The sequence below is a fragment of the Uranotaenia lowii genome, chromosome 2 (assembly GCF_029784155.1).
Source record: "Uranotaenia lowii strain MFRU-FL chromosome 2, ASM2978415v1, whole genome shotgun sequence".
Taxonomy (NCBI): Eukaryota; Metazoa; Arthropoda; class Insecta; order Diptera; family Culicidae; genus Uranotaenia; species Uranotaenia lowii.
Window position 1 is genome coordinate 887,951 of NC_073692.1, and position 27,460 is coordinate 915,410.

General features: G+C 34.1%; 1 protein-coding gene across 2 annotated transcripts in view; it reads right to left on the reverse strand.

Moving 5' to 3' along the window:
• Positions 1-27,460, reverse strand: part of LOC129740994 (homeobox protein unc-42) — a 113,444-nt gene that overhangs the window by 30,393 nt on the left and 55,591 nt on the right. Inside the window, exons 2-3 of one of the 2 annotated variants that reach the window (XM_055732682.1) lie at positions 26,926-27,107; positions 22,612-22,719 (exon numbers count right to left, since the gene is read on the reverse strand). In XM_055732682.1, the coding sequence (XP_055588657.1) occupies positions 22,612-22,719; positions 26,926-27,107 (290 nt within the window). Of the gene's footprint in view, positions 1-22,611; positions 22,720-26,925; positions 27,156-27,460 lie in introns of both variants that reach the window. The other variant, XM_055732681.1, reaches the window with a different exon arrangement.

Sequence of the window (27,460 nt, forward strand, 5' to 3'; positions counted from 1 at the left end):
ATTACTAACCGACATATTTTTTCAAAACATTCAATTCACGCGTTTTTTAGATATTTACGATGCAAGAGAAAAAAAAATTGTTTGCACAGTTTCCTTCAAAAATTATTATTACCAAATTAATATCCGACAAAACCGTTGATTATTCAAAAAATTATCGTATGTGAGTGGTGGAAAAGTATGCAAACACTGTCAAAAATGTCCACAAAGTTCAAATCAAGCATTGTAGTGAAATCGACAACTACGGTCATGGGTCATCAGGGAAGTCAAGTTCCATACAAGCATTTTTTATTTTGAATAAGCAAAAAACTAAGTGTAGATCGCTGAAATGTGCAGCAAATTTTTTCTCCGATAAGCTGAATGTGTTGCCTTGTTATGAGTCATGCAAACCTAACCTCAAACAATTTTTTTTATCTAGTTCCAGAGCATGTGAACTGTATAACCGGTATCGAGGCTATGAGACAGATGATTTCTGATTGATTTTTGTAAAAATGTATAAATATGTGCGGGTCCGATGGAAAATTTATTCTCCATACCGAATCTTTCATTTAAAAAATCTTTTTCAAAAAAATTTAATCCAATTTTGGCTTTCCTCGCTGTATCTCGTTTCTTGATAAACCAATTTCCTAAACTCAAATTTTAGTTTTTTCCCGTTAGTATGATTATCATTTCCATAGAACATACTTGGTGTCTAAAAACACTGTTTTTCAGTATATTGGAATGATGATTAAAAGGCCATGAATCTGTGTTTCGGGTCATATTGATCTGAACAGCTTTGGAAGGTTGAAACGGATTCTCCGATATATTCCGGCTGATTTCACACCAATCTTGGAAAATCGGTTAACTCGAACACGCTCTTTTTTTTTAACTCAAAATTAAGTAGTTTTGGTTCAAAACAGCACTTCGGTGGCAGCCCTCAACTTTAAGTTTGACTGGGCAATAGCAAAACTAAGTTCTGATAGGCATACTCAATACTAAGTTCGGCAGCCGAACTCAAATTTATCCTTTTTTTCGAGGGTAGCTTATTTTCAGGAAATTAAAGGATGGTTAAAATTTGTTCTACCCGGATGTTGATGTTCCGGTACATTGCATTGCAATTACAGAGCGGTGGAAAGTTTTGACACTCCCGGTCAAAGAAAACTTCCGGATGTTACTTCCCACGGGAAGTAAACAACATCCGGAAGTTTCCGGACATTCCAAGCCGCTCACCATATGATAACAATGACGGACAGAATTTTACGCTGACACGGTGAACATGCATTTCATTATAAAGTTCCTTCATAGTCTTCCGGTAATTGTTCCGGAACGACAAAATTTTGCGACGTGTTCGTTGGTTGCTGTTCCGTTTCGGACTGAACTCGCTAAGTGTTTTCAGTCCATCAAAAAGAGTTCAATTTTTAGTTCATAAGGTCGAACTCAGCTTTGCTCCCTCGCCGAAGGAAAAAAAAAGGATCCATTTTGAGTTCGCAGTTCGAACTCCGTTTTGATCCATCGCAAGGAGGAAAAATGGTACTTAACTTTAAGTTCATAGAATCGAACTATGTTTTGAACCTTGGTCATACTTAATTTTGAGTTGAAAAAAAAGAGCGTGAACGTAACTTCTCGACAGATCCTGGGAAGCTCCGGAACATCCATAGAAGGAAACAAATTTCAAAACAAATCTTTCAGCATCCAGATTGCATCCTGATCACTGCATAATTATTCACAAGGTTTGGAATAATTAATAAACTGTTTTCTAAATTCTATTCAGTCCGAAATTGAAAATGAAAATATTGTACAAAAATATTATTGAAAAAATAGTTCTAAAGATAAAAAAAATAAAAGAGTGATGAGGAGGTTTTATGCCTTTGGGAGAAGTGGCTTGAATTTAGCTCCACTCCCAGGGGCTTTTCCCTGCTCACAAAAAAAAAAAAAAAAAAAAAAAAAATATATATATATATATATATATATATATATATATATATATATATATATATATATATATATATATATATATATATATATATATATATATATATATATATATATATATATATATATATATATATATATATATATATATATATATATATATATATATATATATATATATATATATATATATATATATATATATATATATATATATATATATATATATATATATATATATATATATATATATATATATATATATAAGTTATCGACAGGTTGACGGAAGCGCAACACAAATTAGCAGAAACACTGGCTTCCCTAGAAACAGCGACAACATCATCAGCACCATCTTAGCTGATTCGACAATTAATCGTTCCCAGGACTACGTGACCGGACGGTGGGGCATCGGATTGCAGAACCAACGTGTGAACGGGAGTTGTGCAGTGAAAGATAATGTTGAATAAAGTTAGTCGTTAATAGTCAGTCGTGAAGTGTAGTTTAGTTTTAGTTTTTAAAAACCCGAAACTCGGCCATCAAAATATAACTGGCGCAGTCGGTAGGATAGTGCGTGTGTGAGTTAAATACTTAGTTTTGTGATCGGCAGCGGCCATTCGCGGAGGATTACCGTGAATTTGCATCGGAACAAGATAATTAACTCCCCGCAGAAGGACTACCAACCAGATGTACCGGGTAAGTCATTTTAATTACTATTAGGCTAGAGTTCAAGTGAAAAACGGTGGTTTACCGTTTAGTGATTATTCAACCTTAATAAGGAAAATTTAAAAAGCAAAAAGCACACTTTTCACAAGAAACAAAGTTGGAGTATCAAAAATTTCCAGTGATCATAATTAGAAAAAAAAATGGCTCCAACGACTAGATCGGATGAATTACAACAGAGAATCGAAGAGTTGGCTGCATTGATTGAAAACCAGCGCGCGCAGCTGGAAAGGCTTTCAATTAACTCAGCAAGTGTTGCGACAAATTCAAACGAACAATTTCAGGCACACTCTAATTTAACTAAAATACCCGATCCGCTCAAATTAATTCCGACCTATGACGGGGACGCAAAATACCTCCCCGCCTGGCTGAATTCGGTAGAGATAAAATTAAGTCTCTGTCTAAGGGACGTAAGGGCTAGTGATGTTTCAATAGTGATGCCACTGTGGGAGAACATAATAAGGGACAAAATAATTGGTAGGGCCAGTGAAGCCTTGCTCGCACACCATTGTGGTTCAACTTGGGAGAATATGAAGGCACTACTGAAAGAAATATTCGGGGATAAGCGTGATTTGCACACACTAGGGGCAAAAATACCGTCTCTTCGACAGGGTAACAGAGATGTTACATTATTCTACCAAGAGTGTAAAACACTCTTAGCCGATATACAGGCGAAAATAAATCTAAACGAAGAGATGCGCCCCTGTGCCAGAATCATTTCTGCTAATTATGAAGAAATGATCAAACAAGCTTTCATTGATGGATTACAGGGAGAAATCTCTAATCTAACCCGGATCTACCGACCGGAAAATTTAAAATCGGCGTACGAATGCGCCTTAGAACAAACCAATGCTGCTATCAGAAAAGCAGACAGAAACAAGAACCCACAGACTCAATTACATTCTAATCAACAAAATCATAATCAATCAAACTATTATCGACCAAATTATAACCGGCCGGCTTATAACCGACCAAATTATAATAGAAATAATAATTCTCAACAAAATAATAATTATCAACAAAGTAATAATTATCAACAAAATAATAATTATCAACAAAATAATAACAATCCTAATAAATTTCAATCACAAACACGGGGATCAGGGATCGTTAAAAGAGAAAAACACCTAAACAATCACGAAGACTTAAATTTTCATCATTCTTTCGGCCCACAACAGCCAGAATGACACAAAACAATTTCCTTCCGTATCTTAAAGTGTGCACAAAATATGGCGTGTTAAGATTGTTAATAGATACCGGAGCCAATAAAAATTATTTATCTCCAGATGTTGTACCTACTGAAATTATGCAAAATGGACCCGCTTCAAAAGTGAAAAACATTTACGGAACTTTCAATATAAACAAACATGTGTTTATAAATATGTTTCCGGAAATTTTAGAAAAACCCCAGAAATTTAAAATTTTTAAATTCCACGAATATTTCCATGGCCTCATCGGTTATGAAACCATGGTAGACCTTGGTGTCGTTATTGATACGGCGGCCAATAATATCATCGTGAATGGATATACGTTTTCTTTACATAAAAAATATCCAGACGCGATTATTGTAAATTTCCATGAACACCAGTCAGCAGTTCATAAAATAACAGTACCCGTGTGCCAGGGGGACTTTGTTTTGAATAACGATGTAGAAGTAGCCGAGGATGTCTTTATTCCGTCTGGTTTATACTACGCGTCCAATTTCAAAACGTGTGTTCCACTGATTAACATTAAACGGGACACCAAACAGTGTAGATTATTTGCCAACTATGTGGATGCTATCTCCATGCATATGGAAATAGACAATTTTGAGCTTATAAAATAAAGGAAAGAGTTTAGGGGTTCTCATAAAATTGAATCAAATTTAAGACTCGAACACCTCAATCATGAGGAGAAATCCAAATTATTAAAAGTTCTATCGAAATACGATGTCTTTTACGAAGAAGGCACCGATTTGACTTTTACGAACGTAGTCAAACATCGGATCAGAACTACAGATGACATTCCAGTATATACGAAAAGTTATAGATACCCTTTCATACACAGAGAAGAGGTCCAAAAACAAATTAATGAAATGCTTGAACAAGGTATTATTCGTCCTAGTTCATCTCCATGGTGTTCACCGATTTGGATAGTTCCAAAAAAGGTGGATGCTTCAGGAAAGCAAAAGTGGCGCCTGGTAGTAGACTACCGTAAACTCAATGAGAAAACGGTTGACGACAGGTACCCTTTGCCTAACATTACTGACATCCTAGATAAACTTGGAAGATGCCAGTACTTCACTACATTAGATTTAAAATCTGGGTTCCACCAAGTGGAGGTTCACCCGGATGATATTCCGAAAACTGCATTTTCGGTTGAGCACGGTTTATACGAATATCTGCGTATGCCATTTGGGCTACGTAACGCACCTCGTACCTTGATGAGGTTGCTTGATCATGTTCTCCGTGATCTTGTAGGAAATTGTTGCTTAGTTTATATGGATGATATAATCATCTATTCAACATCTCTACAAGAACATTTAGAGAGCATCGAAAAAGTTTTTAAGGCATTGCAAAATGTCAATTTGAAAATTCAACTCGATAAGAGTGAATTTTTAAAGAAAGAAGTTGGATTTTTAGGCCACATAGTAACTGAAAACGGCGTCAAACCCAATCCGGATAAAATTAAAGCTATTCAGAATTGGCCGGTTCCTAGGAATCAAAAAGAACTAAAAGGATTTTTAGGTATTCTTGGTTACTACAGAAAGTTTGTAAAAGATTTCGCCAAAATTACGAAACCCTTAACTGGTCAACTGAGAAAAGGACAGGAAATCGATCACAATGAAAAGTTTATCAAAACTTTTGAATTTTGTAAACAACTATTGACCCAAAGCGATATCTTGGCTTATCCCGACTTTAACCAACCTTTCATTTTAACAACCGATGCTAGTAATTTTGCCTTAGGAGCAGTGCTTTCGCAAGGTGTGATTGGAAAGGATCGACCGATAGCATACGCTTCTCGTACTCTTACAAAAACAGAGGAAAATTACTCAGCAATTGAAAAAGAACTTCTTGCCATTGTCTGGGCAACAAGATACTTTCGACCTTATTTATTTGGAAGAAAGTTTACTCTTTTTACGGATCATCAACCATTGACATATGCGTTGAGTCTGAAAAATCCAAATTCAAAAATTATTCGTTGGACTCTTCAATTAAAAGAATACCAATATGAGATAAAGTATCGTCCTGGCAAACAAAATGTGGTTGCAGACGCTTTATCCAGAATTCCACCCGATATTAATGCAAATGAAGAAATTTCTGATGAATCTGATTCCGCTCATTCTGCAGATTCCGATATAACTGATTTAGTACCATTTACAGAAAAACCCTTGAACTATTTTCATAACCAAATAGTTTTGAAAATTGGAAATGAAGAATCTGAAACTTATGAAGAAGTTTTTCCAAAGGTTCATAGAAGAACAATTACTAAAGTAATATTTGGGGTTCCTCTTATCATAAGGATCTTTAAGGAATATATGGACACTAGAAAAGTAAACTGCATTCTTTGTCCAGAAAACGTTATGGGAATTATTCAATTTGTGTACAAAAACTATTTTAGTAGATGTAAGACTTTTAAAGTCAAAATTACTCAAACAATTTTAATCGACTTAAAAAATGCCGAAGAACAAAACATAATCATTGAGCAAACACACGAGTCATCCCACAGAGGAATTTGGGAGAATAATAAACAAATTTGTACAAGATTCTTTTTCCCAAGAATGAAATTTAAAATTAGACAATTTATAAAACTGTGTGAAGTTTGCAATAAAAATAAATATGACCGCCATCCTTACAAAATTCATTTCGGCACTACACCAAATACTAAAAAGCCGTTCGAAATAATTCATATTGATATCTTTTTGAGTCAACCTTTGATATTTCTATCAGCAATAGATAAATTTTCAAGATTTGGCATAATAATTCCAATCAAATCCAGAACTATTACCGATGTAAGAAAAGGATTACTTAAACTTTTCTCGACATATGGAACACCCGGATTAATCGTTTGTGACAATGAACCCGCTTTACGCTCAGTTGAAATAAGAGGACTAGCAAATAATATGAACGTCGAGATGCATTTCGTGCCTGCAAACCATAGCGAAAGCAATGGTATGGTCGAAAGATTTCATTCAACACTGGCTGAAATCTTTCGATGCATAAAACCCCAATATGCGGATCTAACTAACAAAGAGATTTTCCGGATAGCTTCTACGCTATACAACAATACGATTCATTCAGCAACTGGACTGAAACCCCGCGAAATCTTTTATGGAATCAAAGATGGGCACGAACGGCCTCTTAACATTAATGCAATACTAGAGGAACGACACAAATTCTATGACGAGGTAATTTTGGCAAATGAAAAAACACAAAAGAAAAATTTAGACTACCATAACAAGGGTAGAGAAGGGAAACCTCACATAGATAGCGATGACATAGTCTTTAAAAAGATTCAGGGAATCAAGCGAAAGACTAAAGAAAAGTATCAACCGACCAAAGCTATTGAAGATAAAGGAAGAGCAATCCTCGATAGGTCTGGACGGGAGATCCATAAAGAAAATATTAAAAGACTATAAATTAATAGATTTTTATTTTCAGGTTGGAACCACCGCTCATCTCTCTAAGCCTTTCTATTTCTATTTTATTTAGACTAATCGTTTCTCAGCCCATACACAATTCCAGCCTAGAGAACAACCCTGAACAGCTTGTCCTGGAAGATGACTACAATTTCGTAAAAACGGGTCAACACAGACTTTTCATATAAAAAAAAAAAGGAATTATACGAACCCATTTTTACGAAACTCCAACAGAAACTGAATGGAATCGAATATCTTGGAAATTACTCAAATATAATCGAACTTTTGTCAACCAAGTTTAACATAGCTAAACAAATTTGGAAAGAATTAAAACCAAAATTTACATCTAATAGAGACTTTTTAAATTTGGTCAGAACAGGAACTACTGGAAACCTTGACAATAATGATCTAACTCAGATATCACAAAAAAAAAATCCTTAATCTTCAGATTGATAACAAAATTTTCATAACAGAAAACAACGAGCAAGAAAAAATTAATTGCCAATTTCAAAATCGCTTACAAAGAGTAATTAATGATCTAACAACACAACAAAATCCTGCAATTTTACTTTTTTGGAATAAAAATTCAGTCAAAACAAAAATTCCAAATTGCAAGATTTTTTTTTTCGAAGGGCGGAGAGGATGCATACTGAATTGAAAAAAAAACACCTCTATCAAGATTCGTTTGAACAGAAATAAATTTCTACGACAATTGTTTACAATAAAAAGCAGAGTCATAAACCCGAGGAGGAAAACTGAAAAAAAAAAAAAAAATGAAATGTCATTATAGTACTAATCCATTACTAATACTTTTTTTTCTTTATTTTTAGAATAACAGAGTAGCACTACTCATGATAGCATTATGCTTCTGTCAAGCACAAAAATTATCTATCAAACATTTTGGAAACGACCCAATCTTACTAGTAAAGGAAAGAGAATGTAAAATCCAAATTGGAACAATAAAAATAGTACATCCAATAAATTTATCATCAATAGAAGAAGCGACAGAAACACTTATAAGTTTTTCCTATAGAAATAACGTTGAAACTAACAACCCACTAAAAAACATCCTTAAATATAAGGCAAAACAATTGTACAACAATCTATATCAATTGAAACCACGTACACATCACCGCTCGAAAAGATGGGACACTATTGGAACGATCTGGAAATGGATTGCTGGGACTCCGGACGCCGCAGACCTTCAAGTCATCAACAGTACCATGAACGACCTCATTGATCAAAACAATCAACAATTTAAAGTTAACGAGAACATCGACAAGCGTATTCAGCACCTGACTAACGCCATCAAGGAAGTTATGTTACAAGCGAATTTCAACAAAATTATGATTAATGACATTGAAATCATCACCGCAATTATGAACACAGACATTCTGAACAAAATGCTCGAAGACATCCAAGATGCCATCATGTTATCGAAATTATCGATAACACATAACAGAATATTGTCGATTCGAGAAATTTTGGCGATCAGAGAGTTAATCCAAGATCAAGGAGTAAACTTAAATCTGCCCGATGAAGCTTTACAGTTTGTCACACCAAAGTTTGCAACCAGCTCTAAAATGCTTCTGTACCTTATGCACATTCCGTTACTGGAAAACTCGACAACATCGGATATTATGCGAATTTTTCCACTCGTAACAAATAACCGCATTTTGTACCAATACCCAACGCACATCTTGAAAACCGCCAGTAAATTGTACATTACTGAAAAACCAGACAATTTTGTTCAGAAAGCAGCCTATCTATAAGAACTTAATGATGAATGCTTAGCATCCCTCATTGATGGAAAACAAACCACTTGCCGTTATGTGGTACAGAATGAGACATCCAAGGAACTTATTAATGATAATACGATATTGATCAGAAATGCAAAAGATCAGACGCTAGAATCAACTTGTGGTCCAGATAACAGAACCATAAATGGAAATGTTCTCATTTCATTCACCAATTGTACCGTTATATTCGACAAAGAAAACTTTACGAACAACGAACTTGAAAGTCCAATCGATATCATCGAAAGAGCTTTCCACAATTTAAAAATCAATTGGAAACAACACAAATTATATGAATTGGAGAAAATTAATGCTGAAACTATTTCTAACCGGAAAAGGCTTGATCACGTTTATCTGCAACAATACCACCTGGATTTGAAATTTTGGAAATTGATCGGAAGCTTCTCGTTCATTGGCACTGCAACGGTAATCATCATCGTGTTGCTGATTCTTAGAACATACGGAACGGGACGTTCCTTTCGTAGGGAGGGGGTAGTTATCGACAGGTTGACGGAAGCGCAACACAAATTAGCAGAAACACTGGCTTCCCTAGAAACAGCGACAACATCATCAGCACCATCTTAGCTGATTCGACAATTAATCGTTCCCAGGACTACGTGACCGGACGGTGGGGCATCGGATTGCAGAACCAACGTGTGAACGGGAGTTGTGCAGTGAAAGATAATGTTGAATAAAGTTAGTCGTTAATAGTCAGTCGTGAAGTGTAGTTTAGTTTTAGTTTTTAAAAACCCGAAACTCGGCCATCAAAATATAACAAAATATAAAATTTCAGCAGTGGGCACAACTTTTATCATCGCTATGTTTTAAGAGTTGAGCATGGGCCATTGTTCGATCAATCGTAGAGAAGATCTTTTGGGCGAGATATGAAGAATTCAATGTAATTTATAACATCTCATAAATAGTTATAGGTATCTTTAGAGTAGTTTGCTAACATCATGTCAAAAGAACTTAAGAATGTTCTGTTGTAGGGTCAGAAGCACCCTGCTGAAACTTTTTAGTGTTTTTATCTTTCAATTATAGCAATATTTTTCTAGACTTTGAGATCCACTGTGCTACTAGAAAGCACATGGTGCGTTCTATCCCGCACTTGTATTCGGCAAAGTTGAACTTCTACGAAACCGTTACCGTAACAGTGCAAAGCAGTTAGCCAACTTTTGCCATAGCAAAAAGGGGAGATTGCGAGGAAAATTTGTTTCGAAGGACCTTCTAGGACTTTCGTAGTGGGAGCACTCTTCTATTGGATCGTCGCCCTGCTTTTGAAGGTTTTTTTCCTCCTTCTCTTCCCTCGGTGTAGGTTCTGAAAATCGACGAAACAGAAATTAGGGCGAAGTCAAGTCGATTTTTCAAGGCGCTTATTGGCGACGACGATAGAGAATGGAAAAAGCCATAGGATGCCGAATAGCGGTATACACATTTAATTTAAATATAAAACACGTCGGAATCGCTAAGTAGGATGGCGGATGGAATACCGAATCCCAGCCTTGGCGGAAAAACTGTGTGGGGAAATGAGGGAGGACTAAACGTTAAGGTAGAGCAGAGGCAGATGGAAATTATTCTGAGAAGAAGTCGAAGATGGGATATAAGCAAAAAAGGTTTGAAGAAATTGAAAAATATTTAACAGAAACGGTTTTAAGACTGGCAAAAAAATCATTTAAGAATCTCTTAATTTGAAAATTCAAGTTACTCTCGAGCGTGTTGAGTACTTTGCCAAGCGAAGTGCCCTAATCACACTTTCCATTGACGGGAAAATCTTGCCAAAAGTCACTAATTTCCTGTGGTGAACATAAAATCCAGTCGTGTTCTGCCATTGTTCACACCTGATGCACTTATTGACTCGTTGCAGTAACAAGCAGACCCTCAAAGATTATCCAATTTTGACATCATGTGCCAAGTGCGACCTGCTGTTTAGATCGTGAATACCGGTCAATTTCGGAAAGAGGGTGGTGCTCATCGCGTAGCAAGGTATTAATTGTTCTCCGATGACGACACACGCAGTCCGATGTCAATCAGCCAGAGCCAAGGGGAAAAGCTGGTCTTTCATCACACAATAACAACATGATAGACGGATTAGCGTGGTTTGATCGTATCAGAAAGCGGATCATGCAGCGGTCTCCGGAAGACTTCATCTGATCGGGGAAAACCCCTCTTGAGAGTAATTTGCGACATCACACAAATGGACTCTGGAGAAGAAAAAGAAGAACATACGCAGCACCGCACCGGTGTGTAATTTTATCGCACGCCCGAAATCTAGCCCACAGCCACGAGTCCTAGTCCCGTGAAATAAAAGCGGCAACAGGAGAAGTGTGACAACTGTCAACATTTTTTCTGCACTTCGTGCTGTGTTTCACCCTACAGCATCGTCTTTGTCATCGTCATCATCATCAACATCATCAACTTCGATGCCGGATGAACCAGGGCTAGAAAGAAAAGATCTGCTACTCCTAATTGATATCCATACACATGGTTTGATGTGGGTTGAGATACAATATGTCCCTTTAAATCAGAACATTTAAAAGATGGTCTGAAGGACCCTTCAATCAAAACGAATCACCTGATATAAAAAGAAACATGATTTAGAATCTCAACCATAGATAATTTGTCCAGAGTCCAAAATTTTTATTTTAAAATATTATTGCAAACACATTTAAGGATTTGAGTACTTTTGTGGTTCGTCAGAAATTGTATATCCACACAATTTGTTTTAACTCAATAAGGGCCATTTACACTTCACTTGAAAAAAAAGAGTGTAAACAAACATGTCAGAAAATTGGCTGGCCTCCAGCGGAATTTGGTCCCATATTTCTTTAAAGTCTGTTTCACATAGAATCTGGTCGGATAAAATAGATCATTTCTCCGCAAAGAAATAACGTACACCAAAAGTAAAAATGTCATTTTGTAGGGTTTTTATTGCACTTTAAGGAAAAAAAAACACATAAAAATCATTCGTTAGCTTTTCGGATGAATTTTCGAACTTTTTTTTTGATACCACCCATCATTTTCTGCACAGTACGGCTGGTAACCTCAATCGCCATCTTGTTCCACCACTTTTCCATTTGAGCGGGTTTTTTCATGGTTCTGTCACATTTCTTCAATTTTCCCTTAACTATTGCCCAATATTTCTCGATGGGACGAAAATTTGGACAATTTGGTGGATTGATACTTTTTTCAACAAAATCGATTTTGTTCTCCTTATATCACTTAACGACATCCCGGCTGTAGTGTGTCCCCAGTGATGAAAATCTTAGTCTTCTTCCCACAACTAAAGATCCCTTGCCAAATCATCAACTTACGAGCAAATTTATCTGCGAAAACCAACTTGAATCTACCCGCAACATTCCCTTTACGCATCGCAAGGTGAAATTTGTTACCGGGTATTTGTCCAAAATCCATTTTGACGTAAGTTTCGTCTTCTATCGAAATGCATCCGTTGTACTTGGTCAACACTATCTCGTACAACTTCCTTGCCCTGGTTTTGGCAACCAGGTTTTGTTTCAACGTCCTGTTGGGGTGTTTGCTTGCATGATACGACCGCAAGCCTCCTCGCAAACAAATTCGTCGAGCTGTACTATGGTTCGTCTTGAACTTCTTCGCCAAATCACGCAAGGAGGTTCCAGGATTAGTGTGAACTGATCGAATCACATTTGCTCGCAGCTTCCGGTCATATGTTCCACTTTTACGCCTGGTTTGGATTGCTCGATCCACCGTAAGGGTCTCCCGGTAACGTTGCAGCACCGAATTTAAAGTCGATTTTGGATATTTCAGGAATCGCGCGATCTTTACCCCTAATCACGTCGGTTTCTCTACGTGAGTGTGCAGAATTTTCTCTCGCATTTCGCGTTCCATCGTCGGTAACTTTTGACTGACTGCTTCAATCTAGATGAAATTTTCACCACTAAGTAAACAAACCATCCGGATCAATTGGCGATTTGCAGCTCTAAACGACGTTCAGAGGGCACTTCGATCAAAATGATGATGATAAGGGCTCAAATGTCAAAACCAGATGTATTTTTCGAAAACATAAAGAAAAATTATAAAATTTCGGAGTTGTTTTTCATATTCATTGGGATTTTATTCGATGAAAAGGTAAGAAAATGAGAATTACGCTATCGTTCATATATTTTAAAACCTATTTGTTTTTGTATCTGCGTTAATTTTTAGGTTTCCGGTAAAAAAAAATCGAGATATGGCAACTTACAGCGGTCTGGGAAGTTCATGCTTTTGGAATCAAGGCGTGTTTTCATATTTATCAAGAAACTAATCTCCAACAATAATACAGAAGCATATATCGGATTAATAAATTTTCGATTTTTAGATTCACGTCGAGTTTGAAGAAATATAACTCTGGACAAAAAACTAAACGCCCGTACCAACAAACATTTAAATCATAAATGTTAAAGAAAACAAGAGAAGAATAGAGAAAAGTGCTAGAGAACGTGTGTGAAGAAAATCGTTTCACTGCTTTCAACATGCAATTGGCGAAAGAAGGAAGCTGCTTAAAATAATAAAGAAATTTGAATTTAATGGAAATAATTTTGAGCGAATGTCGTTTCAAATATGTTTTTCTAAAGATCATTTGTCTGTTACTACCCAAAAACAATTGAAAACAAGCACGTGTCCACCAAGGCATTTATAAACTATTTAAAATATTATGCTCCTTTTCAATTTGAGAAACTCCTCCAAAATCAAAAAAAACAAATGCAGGATTAGATAAGGTATCCGAGTTGAAATGTAAAATGTTGAATTAAATGTTCAAGATTTGAAAAAAAATTAGACGATGTAAGTAATGTAAGTTATAGAAATATTTAGCTTTTTTTTAAGTTAAGAAAAATTATCAGATTGTTGGATTATCAAACTTTGATAAAGGCGAGTAAATTGACTTATAATTAATAGAAATTTCGCAAGGTCAAATGGAATAAGAATTAATCAAACATTTTATGGCTACGAATACGAAAAGGGTAATAAAAAATGCAAAACTTTCCCAGACTAGGAAACTCAAATAAAAGTTTGTGGGAAGCTCATGATTGTATTTATTCAAATATTTTATTTGGTTTGTATTTCAAGTTCTGAATCATAAGTTTTATATTCTCAAACTTTAATTTTTTTTTATTTAATGATTCATGAAGCGACATTAGGAACAGAACCAGACGATCGTTATTCAACACCAACTAATTCTTTTTATTTGTCGATAATTTTTGGGGTTCTGAAATTCAGCTAAGGATGAGTACTGGTAATCACTAATCTTCTGGAAATAGTTTCTCCAATGTAGACTTCCTGCTGCTTCAAATTGAAGAGTTTTCAGCAAATGTTAAATGTGGGTTGAAAGCTACATAATTCAAGCTGTAAACCTATGTTTTCTAAGTTATTAATTTAATGATGTCCCTAATATCGATTTCAACCACGCGTTTTTAATTTATAAATTGATTTTTGCCAGGAAAATCATGAAATACTTCGCTTACTCATATGGCATAGAAATTAGTAAATTCTAGATTTTCTTAACTGATTCAGTCATTAAAATTATCTCAAATTTGAAAGGTTCCACAAAAATCGTAATTTTCTAAACAATTTGTATTCACTGCCATGTCAAAAAACAGCTATCATCACCCTTTTGTTAGTTCCGTAATTGAAATCCAGTTGGCGTTGCATGTCAAAAAGTTTTGCTGCAAATCGCCAATACACTGTCAATAGATTCGCGATGTGAAAACTAGGGGCGCTGCAGTGAATGAAAAGATGCGGCCAGATTCTATGTGAAAAAGACTTTAAAAAAGTCTATTTCCTAACTGGCTGAAACTTGAAAAAGTAGATAAAAACGTATAAAAATGCATTTTAAAAATTTTTGCCAAAAGGTAAAAATCCGTCACTGTTGGGGCAAAACGAGAATTCCCCTTGGGCAGTATAAGCACTATTAATCGGGCTCGATGAGCATTTTCTGCCGTGGAATCTAGCAGCGAATTCAACTCGATGAAGTCAACTGAATTATAGAGCTAAAGCTTGACTAGTTTCATCTGCCGATTTGGCCTATTGATTCGATGTCGGAGAGGTAATCAGTGGACTCGAGATGATTTTTTTAATCATTTTGCATTTAGAACTAAACGGTGAGTCGTAGATCCATCAAATAAAGCAATAAAAAAAATGTATGTCTGTTCGCTCCGAGCCCCGATCAATAGTGATATACAGGGGATCATAGTGAAAAATAAAAAAAATTACGATAGTGAAAATTGAGGCACGTTGCACGTTGCAGTGCGTACATAATACTATAGGAAGTACGAAACTAGAGATGTACCGAATAGTGGTATTCGGCGAACGGCCGAATACCGAATATTAACCTTTTCAACTATTCGGCCAAACGAATATTCGGCCGAATATTCGGTCGAATATCCTTTTGAGTTTTCAATAGAAATACTTGTATTTCTACTTCTATTTCCGATAGAAAACTTCTATTTCTGCCATCTTAATGCCCCTCATGTTTTTAAGTCAAATATTCCCAACCAGATGTATCAGATCTTTTTTAAGTAGAGGTCTTTTTGATTTTCAAAATGTCACCATTTGCTGGAAGGACATCAGATGACTTGTCGCTTCTAGGACGTTTATCACAAGAGTGATCAGTTAAATCTAGGACAAAACATGTCAAAACTGGTGCAAAGCTTTTTGGAATTGCTTTTTTATATCGCATTAGATGAATGTCTAATTTTTGTTAACTGTCATCAAAATAATTGTCAAAAAGTGCGATGATCTTTACCCTAAAGCATCCACACGGCCGAATCTGAACGATTTTTTGAAAAACTTGTAAAAAAAGAGAAAATTTAAACAGAAACTAGGCTTTATTTTCAAACATACAAGATCAAAAAGAAATAAAATTACTTGAAAGTTTCCATCGAATTACAACAGCAGTGTTCAAATCGTATCCAACGAATAAATTTACTTTAAAAAATCGGCTTTGTTACAATAATTTCAAAAAGACATTTGATTTTTTTATATTTGATTTAGCAAGAAATCTGAATAAACCCAGGTAAAATCGGGAAAGTTTTAAAAATATGTGGCCATCCCGGTCAGACTTAACTTTTCTCGAATTCTTTATTTTGTTTATGGACATGCCTGGATAAATCAAGAAAATTTGTAATAAACGATAATCAAAGTTGTAAAGCTATCTACAGTGAAAAATACACGGATAAATCCAAATTTTTTTACTGAAATCATAAGTTTTTGATGATTTTGAAGCTTTGTCAACATTTCTTTTGGATATTTTATAAATTATCCTACATCAGTTGAAAAAATTGACAAGTCTCTTCTTGTGTAAATTCAAAAAAATAAATATTCGGCCTATTCGGCCTATTCGGCCGAATACCCTTGTCTCCCCTTTTGATGATTTTTCTGACTTGTCAATTTTCTGGCATGAGGTAACTTTCTCGGTGCAATATGTTTCAGCATGATATCTGTGTTCCACGTCGATTCAATTACTTTCAGGAGTTTTGTTCAGCACGATGACTTCATAGACACGTATATTTTTTAACAGAATGTTTTGACCGCTTGTAGACATTCTGGACTAATATATAATTATATACAGGGTCCGGCAATTGAAGTGCTAATATTGACATAAACATACAAATTGATTAAAACATCAATTTTTTATTTCAAAGGCATTCAATTTCTCTTGAAAACAAATTAATTTTTCAAAATTCACTGGTAAAGTTCGACTTGTTCGCCGCAGACGGTCGAGGAACGCATCGTATGATCTCATCGCATCTTGTGGTATTTTATCCAAGGCTGCCACGAGATGTCGCTTCAGGACCTTCACACCTTCATGTTTCTTAGAGCAGACTTCGGCCTCCAACATACTCTAAACAGCGAAGTCTATAGAGTTCAGGTCTGGCTAACTCGCCGGCCACTCGGAGCTCGAAATGATCCCTGGAAAATATTGCGCAATCCAAAGTTGGGTTTTCTTCGCTTTGTGAGCCGGCGCCGAGTCGTGTTGGAAAACCCAATCCCTGGAACCAAAATGTCGACGTGCCCACGGTTCAACGACATTCTGTAAAAATAGTTCCGGATACGTATTTTGGTTGATCTTCACTTCTTCAAAAACCAGCGGAGTCCGGCCATCACGGGTGATTCCGGCCCAAACCATCACCGATGCTGGTGTCTGTCGCCGGATGGTCGTCAGCAAGTCCGGCTTCGTGATCTGTCTGGCAACCAAACTCTGTCGTTCTGCTTATTCACGAACCGCTGTACGGTGAAGAGTTTCTCGTCGGTAAACACGATAATCTTCAACCTTCCTTCCGCGGCCCTCTTCAGCAGCGCCTTGGCTCTTTTTACCCGTTCTTTTTTTTTTTTTTTTTTTGAAAAAGACATACACCGTCTTAGCCGATTTAGGCTTTACAGACTGAATAAATGACGTGGACAACTTAAGATTAACATTTAACACCCAGTACCGAGATGGGAATCGAACCCATGCCATCAGTGGACCAGCGATTACCGTCTTACCACGCTAACCACTCGAACACCGAGACGTTCTTGTTTCTGCTTCATCGTAAGGTCTTGAACCTTTTGGATCTTGTAGGGCTTGGTCTGAAATTTATCTTTCAGGATCCGACGGTGACTTCGATCCGATATGTTGCGATCCTCTGCCAATTTATTGGCACTACGACGAGGATTTCTCTTAAGGCGCTTCTTGACGACTTTCGCCATGGCAGGTGCCACCACAGTAAGTCGGCGTCCCCCGTCCCCATACCGTTTTTTGGCACTTCCGGTCTCCAGGTATCTTTTAACTGGACGGTATACAAAACTTCTGCACACACTCATATCGGACAGCTCACGAACTATGTCCTTCTGCCGTTTGCCAGCTAGGAACAAGGCAACCACAGCGCTACGTTTCTGTTCGAGATCCATTTTTCCGGATAAACCTGATTACAAAAGTAATACTTACATCCAATGATAGCTAAGACTTGATGTAAACAAAGCGATAATTACAGTTGAAGTAATGTAGCAGTTCAATTGCCGGACCCTGTATGCCTTAACAATCGCCTTATTCCAAAAATCTTCCAGGCTCCAAACTGTTTGCCACACGATTCCTGAAAATCTCGTCCACCATTTGTTTTTAAAAGATAACGAACTCTTACACTGATCTTCATCGTTTCGCAAAAAGTGGTCCAAATGGTCCAAACTATGGAAATGAATTCTCACGGTTTTATTTCAGACGATTTTTTTTACGATTTTTCGATATAAGAAATTTAGCCGAAAACAGTTCCTAAACATTCCCGATTTTTTTCAAACCCTGGGGTCTTAAAAGCTTCCAATTGGCTTAATAACTATGAACATCAAGATAGTTGGATCATATGTAAGAGAAAGGTTTGAAGAATTTGGTTTGGTTTAACAAATCAATAGCAGGGCTGGTAGCGGTTTAACTATGAAAAAGTAGTGACTTTAGTGACCAAAACTTGAAAAAAAGTGACCAAATAGTGACATTGAGGACCGAAAAAGTGACCAAATAGTGACTATGTAGAACGAAAAACGTAACTTTGAAGAACAAAAAATGTGACCAAATCAGGCCCGAGCGAAGGATTCGTCCATGGGAGGGTGGGTTTCGAAAATCAAATTTAGATAAAAATAATAACAATACCAAAAATTAAAAATTGAAAAGGAAGGGGTTTTCTTACACCGTTTGTCACTCATGTTCAACACACAAACTAAAAAAATGACTGATAAACCAAATTTTGGAAACATATTACAATGAATGTTTCAAATTTTCGATAAGTCAAGAAAGTAAGAAATAAATAAGTTTCAAAAGAATTTCTTAGCAAATTTAAAATTAAAAAAATCTGAATAATAAAATAAATGTCCATTCTTGTACAAAACTTACCATGAATAGATGTTAGGAAAATGATAATAATTGTTAATTTTTATTCATCTAAATTTGGAATTCTTTTCTTCATTTTCAACTGGAAGTTTAGTGAGAAATTCCGCTGTAATTTTTTAATTTGAACAAAAAATATTTAATCACGATTTAAAATGTGAATTACCGATTACTGAATAAAAAATGAATTTTGAACAGAATTTATTCAATGTTCGATGGTTTAATTTAATTTGATAAAAAGAAGAATATATTTATAATTATTTTAAAAGTGCCAGTTATATAAGCCAGACATAAAACCTTTAATAAAGTAAAATCCTCCAGTTATCAAAATTTCATTTTTGAAGCTTAAATAATAACTTCATGTTCAACTACACTGAGAAAGAAATGTTAGAAAATGAGTAATAACGTGAATGATAACAAATGATGAAAAATTGAAAATAATGAGTTTAAAACTTTTGTTATTAATATTGAAAGCACAAATCAAATAATAAATTAGCTAACACTGCGTATTAAAATTTATTTTTAAAGTTGCTACTTAGAACAATTTTTCAAACTTTTAAGATTAATTGAAAAATCATGATCGATCCAAAATATATGATTCATATAAAAAATATTCATAAAAAGTTTTTAAATTTTCAATCACAGGTTTTTAAGCTTTAAATTACAAGCTCTTAGTGTTTTGTCACTTTTGATTAAAAGAAAAAGAACAGAAGGTTGAAATTATGTTTTATTATTAAAAAATTGGAGTTAAAGGTTTATGGTTGAAGAACACGAAAATTCAGAATTTAAAAACAAGGAAACAATTTTAAAAAATATGTCTTAAAAATTTAAAAAGTTTGATTAAAAAAATCCGGCAAGTTGATAAGAAAATTGAAAAAAAAACTGTACAATAAAATTTGGTAAATATATTTGAAAATTGAAAAAACAATATGGAAACAAAAAATATTAATTTTTAAAAACATTTCAGGAAGAGTTTTTTCAATAAACATGTTTCACCATAACTATTTTTATGCTTTTTTTTTTAAACTATTGATTTGGTAAATAGTGTCCTAAACTAGAAATTTTGTCAAATTCGGCTGAACACATTTAGTTTTGGTGATAAAGAGTTTATTATTAGTAAAATCAAACATTGATAGATAACTGATTATGGAAAAATATCATTACAAGTATTTTTGACATCACAGCAGAAAGTGTAAAAAAACTTGATTCTATTTAAAGCTCATAAATTCATATAAAACTTTTATTTTTAAATAATATGTTTTTGATTTGAGTTTTTGTAAAAAAAAAAAGTACAGAAACTTCTCTAAAGATTTTTACTTATTTTCAAAAGTCATTTCAATAACAAAAGCTGATAGAAATATAAATATTGCATACATATTTGGATTCGGGGAACCCAAATTAGTTGAAATTACCGTTTAAATTCATTGCACCTAAGAAAAATGTAAATTTTGTGGCTTGTATGAATTTTTAAAACCCTTTTTTAAGTATTTAGAAGAACAAAAAACACGAAATAAAATTGAGTCTGAAATTGTTTTTTTTAAGAATATTTCATATCAACATAACATTTGTTATGACATAAAAGATTTTTTTAATAAAAAAAAAATGGTTCGTTTCAATCCCAATCTTAGTTACACTTCTTAATAAAAACCCATTCTAAAGGCGAGATAGGGTTTTTGTATCATGTTTTGAGATCCAATACAAAAGGTTGATTGAACTAAAAATTAAAATCTACAATCAAAGTTAGTTTCAATTCATGAACATCAAATAAAGTCGTAGATCGAAATGTCTCAAGCCAAGGGTTCATGCCGAAATTCCGCCGGAGGCGAAAAAAATTTCTAACTGACTGATCAAGTAATTTACCGTTACTACCGTCAATATTAACACGCGCAATTCAAATTACTCTTTCATTGGTTTATTTTTGGTGAAAAAAGTGACTTTTGGTGATAAAAGTGACCATTTTTCAGAAAATAGTGACTTTAGTGACCAACTGATGAAAAAAGTGACTTTTCAGTGACTGACCCAAAAAAAGTGACCAAGTCACTAAAAAGTGACTCGCTACCAGCCCTGCAATAGTTCTATCTAACGTACTAAGTCACAGGTAATGTTAAATAACCCAAGTAATACCGATAGTTTTGTAAGACTTTTCAAGCCCCTTACAGAACCTAAAATTGGTTTAGTAGCCTGCTATAAAACTTTAAATATTACTTGGGAACCATTCAAAAAAAATTAAATCCAATTATAAAACACAATTATTTATTTGAGAATGTTATAAAAATCATAATTCATAACACCACGCTTACAATTTTCTCAAATGTACGAACCTTCCAGTATGACAACAACCAAAGGCCTCTTTCTTGGCTTGACGACCATTAACTTTGAACATTGACCTTTCTGAACAGATGATAATCCGCAACATCGACAAATTTTCTGTGCATATTTTATGAGGTTTAGAAATCGCCTTCAATGACATAGCTATATCAACCATGCAATGGTATAAATTTCTCTAAATTTATTCCGTCAAGGAAAAATAGCTTAAATTGTAAACTGATTTTAATGTCAGACAGTATACTGTCTGAACGCTAATATAACCCTTGAGGAAGGCCAAGACCAAAGGCCGAAACGTTGGGCAAATTGTAAATTTTAGAATTTTCTTCCTTTTGACTGAAATGCCAATTTAAATTAAAAAAAGAATAATAATCATCAGTCGTTAAAAATTACTTAAAAATGTCAGACAGCGACAGTGACATAGCAGAAGAAAATATGAGAGTTTTGATGAATCCACTAGAACATTTTTCATTCCATCCGTGTATGGATTTCTTAGTTTTTCAACTTTCTCCACTTTACTATCTTCCTGGCCTTAGTATTTCGTAGGTCAAATTTATATTTTTGTTCTACTTGCCTGAATTCATTTGTTTTCACAAAAAGAATATGATTTTTTCTGGTTAAACCGATACAACAGACCAGCCATCCTTAAATAGTAGAAATTTCCCGATATTTTCACAGCATTCCATCGCAAGGCGCCCCTCCGATATGGTTGCGATGGTTTAAACGTTGTTGTTTAACAAAATTCTAGATTGTCATGAATATCAATCGTGAATATTAATCAGGTGAGGAGATGAAGAAAATTAGCATAATAGATGTCTCGCGCTATGTTTTCGGTTTTCTGTGTGTCGGCTCGCGGGCTTTTCATCATCCTGCCTGATGCTCTGCTTGTATCGAGACGACACCAGAAGGATTCCGACAGCGAGCACAATTTTGTCAGTCGGTTGTGTGTATGTATGGGTTGTGAGTTTCGATTTTTATTTTCGTCCCAATATTCCGTGTTTTAGTGAAGGTTCCTAGAACTGACGACTAACCGCCCTACATCATGGTGACATCAAGTGACAAACGAACGAGAGCAGCCCGACACGACAGGCTTATACTGGCCGCGCTCTTACGAATGATGGTGAAAATGTGAATAGTCGCGCGTTTGCGCCATATCAATTAGCATACCAAATTAAGCTCAGCCAACCGCACACGATGACTTTGGCGAACGACAATGAAGGTATTTTTTTTTTTGGTTTGTTCACCGTCCCACTTTTTGCTGGATCCAATCCAATGGTAGTGGAATGGATCCAAATGTCCTCACCAAAAACCTACAGCTTTAACAATGCCAGTTTGTATCGCTACGAGACTGGCCGGAATTAAAGAATTAAAGAACTAACCTGTATCCTTGCTTCGTTTAGTTTGGTTGTTCGTGCTAATTCCTCCCTACAGTAGATATCGGGGTAGTGGGATTTCGCAAAGGCCGCTTCGAGTTCTGCTAATTGTTCCTGTAATTGAAATTAGACATCTATTAGTTTGATGGGTTTTTGTGTATTTATTTATGTTAAACATTAGAATTTTAGCAAATTTTGAATGATGTGTTATGGATGATACCGGTTCGCAGCGAACTATCGTACTTGGCCTACTTGGTTGAATAATTCTACTGAATCAAAGCAATCGAAAGACTGAAAACGCTCACTGAAGAAGATAATAAGTTGTTATCGAAATACCGGTATCTGAACAATTTCTTATACCGTGATTGAATTAAAGGGAATCTTTCGATTGATTTTATTTCAGTATTTTTTTTTGTTGTTTTCCATCATTTATTATGTAAGTAAATGCGAGGAATCATAAGGAATAAACCGTTTTTAGACCAGATTACTCTAAAAGCCTCATTCCAACCAAGCTTCACTACGTTTGTGATTAATAGCTGGATAAAGGAGAATGCTTAGTTTGATTTTCGGATATACACGGATGAGCATTCGAAAGATCATGACGATACAAGAAAAACTTACTATTAAGTAGGGTGGTCTAACCGGTTTTACCGAAACCGGTAAAACCGGTAAAACCGTCCATTTTCCAATACCAGAAATACCGGATTTTGGGACGGTAAAAAACCGGTATTTCCGGTAAATTTTTCATCATTTTTGGCAGTGTATTTTTTATCTTTTCTTCGGGATTTTCATCCCGAAGGATGATTCATCCCTCTTTGGCACTGTAATAAAATTGACACAGCTAAATAGTTTTTTTAACAAATATGTATGAGTACAAATACTCACATTTTGTTCAATCAGATGCGAACTCTAAGCTCACTAAACCTTACTACAAAGTTTATTTGAAATTTGATTAGTGCTAAAACTTGCCGATGTAACTTTTTAAATTAAAGCTAGAGTGGCGTTTAAAAGAGCATAGACAAGTTGTCATCTCTCTCTCAGATGGAATTTTTTCATGAAATTTTATACCTTTCCGTTCAGCTATCGAACTAACGCTTTTGTACAAATGTACAATGACTGAAAAAAAGATACAGCTACAAGAAATTGATGATTGCTTCACAATAATCACTGTAGTTTTCATTGAAAAACTGAAAAGTCAAAAGATGCAAAAATGTCTAATCTTTAAAAAGGCCAAGTTTATCAAAATCGTTCTAATCGGTGCGCGGGCTTTCAAAAATTTAAAACCAAAAATGTTGAGTACTGATTAGAAACTTCCTACTTTGTTTTAAAACCGAAAATGTTTCAACAGAGTCAACATTTAAACACATGATGTAATTTTTGTATGAAGTTTCTCTTTCAATATTTTCAAGATAATTGATGAAACTCTGTTGTTTTTAATTTTAACGCTGGTGAAGCATTTTCTTTTTCCAGACAAAGCAGTAACAAAGTTTTTATTTATAAATTTTCAACAGTATTATAGCAAAAAAGAGCATATGGATCAGATCCAAACAACTATATATGTATATTGCTGAATTTTGACTGATTTTTTTAAAGATTTTTTTTCTATTTGTTCGTTTTAATTTTGGAAAGGCAAATTCAATGCGATCATGACCTAGGTGCGGGGAAAGCATCTGTATTATAGACAACAATAATCTGTAATTTTGTGAGTCAACCAAAACTTTGTGACAGTGTTTTGAGTTTTTTTTAGAAAATAATTAGGTCATTTTTTCAACGAATCATCGTTTTGTATATCAAATCTCATATCATTTCCATGAAAGACTATAAAAACTTTTACTTAATCTGTAAAATCTGTTCTGCAATATGAATACTGTTCTGCAGAGTTTAGGATAAAAATTCGTCGAAAATTATATGAAACTTCTATAATTTCTGCAAACTCAATGCGAAATTATAATAATTAAATGACGATGACAAATATAATGATTATCATGAGGGTGATGATAAATGTATGACAAAGGGATAATTTAAAGGCACCATACCATATTTATCAATTGAAAACGATGCAAAATCTATTGCGTAATAAATTCTGAGCATTTTATGTCATTACTACTGCAAATAGACGAAACCTTTTCATGAATTCGATATTCTTTGAAAAAAATACCGGTTTTACCGGTTTTATCGGTTTTATAAATTACAAATACCGAAATACCGGATTTGAAAAAAACCGGTAAATCCGACCACCCTACTATTAAGTCAAGAAAATTGTAATTTACGAAAATTGAAATTGTTGAATGGTGGCAAATGAGTAAATTTATTAAACTTTCTTTTTTGCTTTACTTTTGGAGACTTTTGTGCAACCGAGGGCTTGACGAATAATAACAATAAGCCAGACATGACAAAAATGACAAAAATGACAAAAATGACAAAAATGACAAAAATGACAAAAATGACAAAAATGACAAAAATGACAAAAATGACAAAAATGACAAAAATGACAAAAATGACAAAAATGACAAAAATGACAAAAATGACAAAAATGACAAAAATGACAAAAATGACAAACATGACAAAAATGACAAAAATGACAAAAATGACAAAAATGACAAAAATGACAAAAATGACAAAAATGACAAAAATGACAAAAATGACAAAAATGACAAAAATGACAAAAATGACAAAAATGACAAAAATGACAAAAATGACAAAAATGACAAAAATGACAAAAATGACAAAAATGACAAAAATGACAAAAATGACAAACATGACAAAAATGACAAAAATGACAAAAATGACAAAAATGACAAAAATGACAAAAATGACAAAAATGACGAAAATGACGAAAATGACAAAAATGACAAAAATGACAAAAATGACAAAAATGACAAAAATGACAAAAATGACAAAAATGACAAAAATGACAAAAATGACAAAAATGACAAAAATGACAAAAATGACAAAAATGACAAAAATGACAAAAATGACAAAAATGACAAAAATGACAAAAATGACAAAAATGACAAAAATGACAAAAATGACAAAAATGACAAAAATGACAAAAATGACAAAAATGACAAAAATGACAAAAATGACAAAAATGACAAAAAAGACAAAAATGACAAAAATGACAAAAATGACAAAAATGACAAAAATGACAAAAATGACAAAAATGACAAAAATGACAAAAATGACAAAAATGACAAAAATGACAAAAATGACAAAAATGACAAAAATGACAAAAATGACAAAAATGACAAAAATGACAAAAATGACAAAAATGACAAAAATGACAAAAATGACAAAAATGACAAAAATGACAAAAATGACAAAAATGACAAAAATGACAAAAATGACGAAAATGACGAAAATGACAAAAATGACAAAAATGACAAAAATGACAAAAATGACAAAAATGACAAAAATGACAAAAATGACAAAAATGACAAAAATGACAAAAATGACAAAAATGACAAAAATGACAAAAATGACAAAAATGACAAAAATGACAAAAATGACAAAAATGACAAAAATGACAAAAATGACAAAAATGACAAAAATGACAAAAATGACAAAAATGACAAAAATGACAAAAATGACAAAAATGACAAAAATGACAAAAATTACAAAAATGACAAAAATTACAAAATTACAAAAATTACAAAAATTACAAAAATTACAAAAAATACAAAAATTACAAAAATTACAAAAATTACAAAAATTACAAAAATTACAAAAATTACAAAAATGACAAAAATTACAAAAATTACAAAAATTACAAAAATTACAAAAATTACAAAAATTACAAAAATTACAAAAATTACAAAAATTACAAAAATTACAAAAATTACAAAAATTACAAAAATTACAAAAATTACAAAAATTACAAAAATTACAAAAATTACAAAAATTACAAAAATTACAAAAATTACAAAAATTACAAAAATTACAAAAATTACAAAAATTACAAAAATTACAAAAATTACAATAATGACAAAAATTACAAAAATTACAAAAATTACAAAAATTACAAAAATTACAAAAATTACAAAAATTACAAAAATTACAAAAATTACAAAAATTACAAAAATTACAAAAATTACAAAAATGACAAAAATAACAAGAATGTTTTTAGCGTTTTTCTTTATAGTTTTTTTTTAAATTTATTATTTTGTCATTTTGAGACGATATACAGTTTACATGGTGATTTGCTCACGGGATCGGAACTAATTTCGGAATCCTTATTTTTAAGAACAAGATCCAAGAAAAAATAGGAATATTCTCCTGCAGAGGTTTTAAATAACTAATTGGTTTGCTAGTATAACTTACCTGAGTAAAGGTGGTCCGGTGCCTCCGCCGCGCCGGCGTCGGACAGGATGCTGTGGTGGGCGTGTGGCCAGCATGGTGAGGCAGGGACGATAGGCCACTTCCGGGCGACGAGAGCCCGCCCGTCCCCGACGACGTCAGTCCGCTGTTTGGTTCGGGTTTTAGTTTTTTGAAAGCACCTTCCGCTGGAAGAATGTACGGATTTAGGAAGGCCAATGGTTGAGACCAATGAGCTGACGACCGACGACGGTTTGCTTTAGAAACTAGGTAAGTTGAAGAACGGGGAATCATCATCATCATCAAAACATCCACACCGCACAGACACACTATATGGACTTATATGTAGGCAGAGTATTAGCTGAAGTTGTCAAGTTTTAAAACCCACAGAGAAAGTTTCCAAACCAAAGGGGAATGACACACATTCCCATTTCAAGCAGATCTCGGGAGTCAAGTGCATTTTCAATTTCAAATCCCAGCGGGTCGTTTCTCGAATGATTTTACAGGGGGGGGTGGAAAATGGACTGAAATTTGATGACCG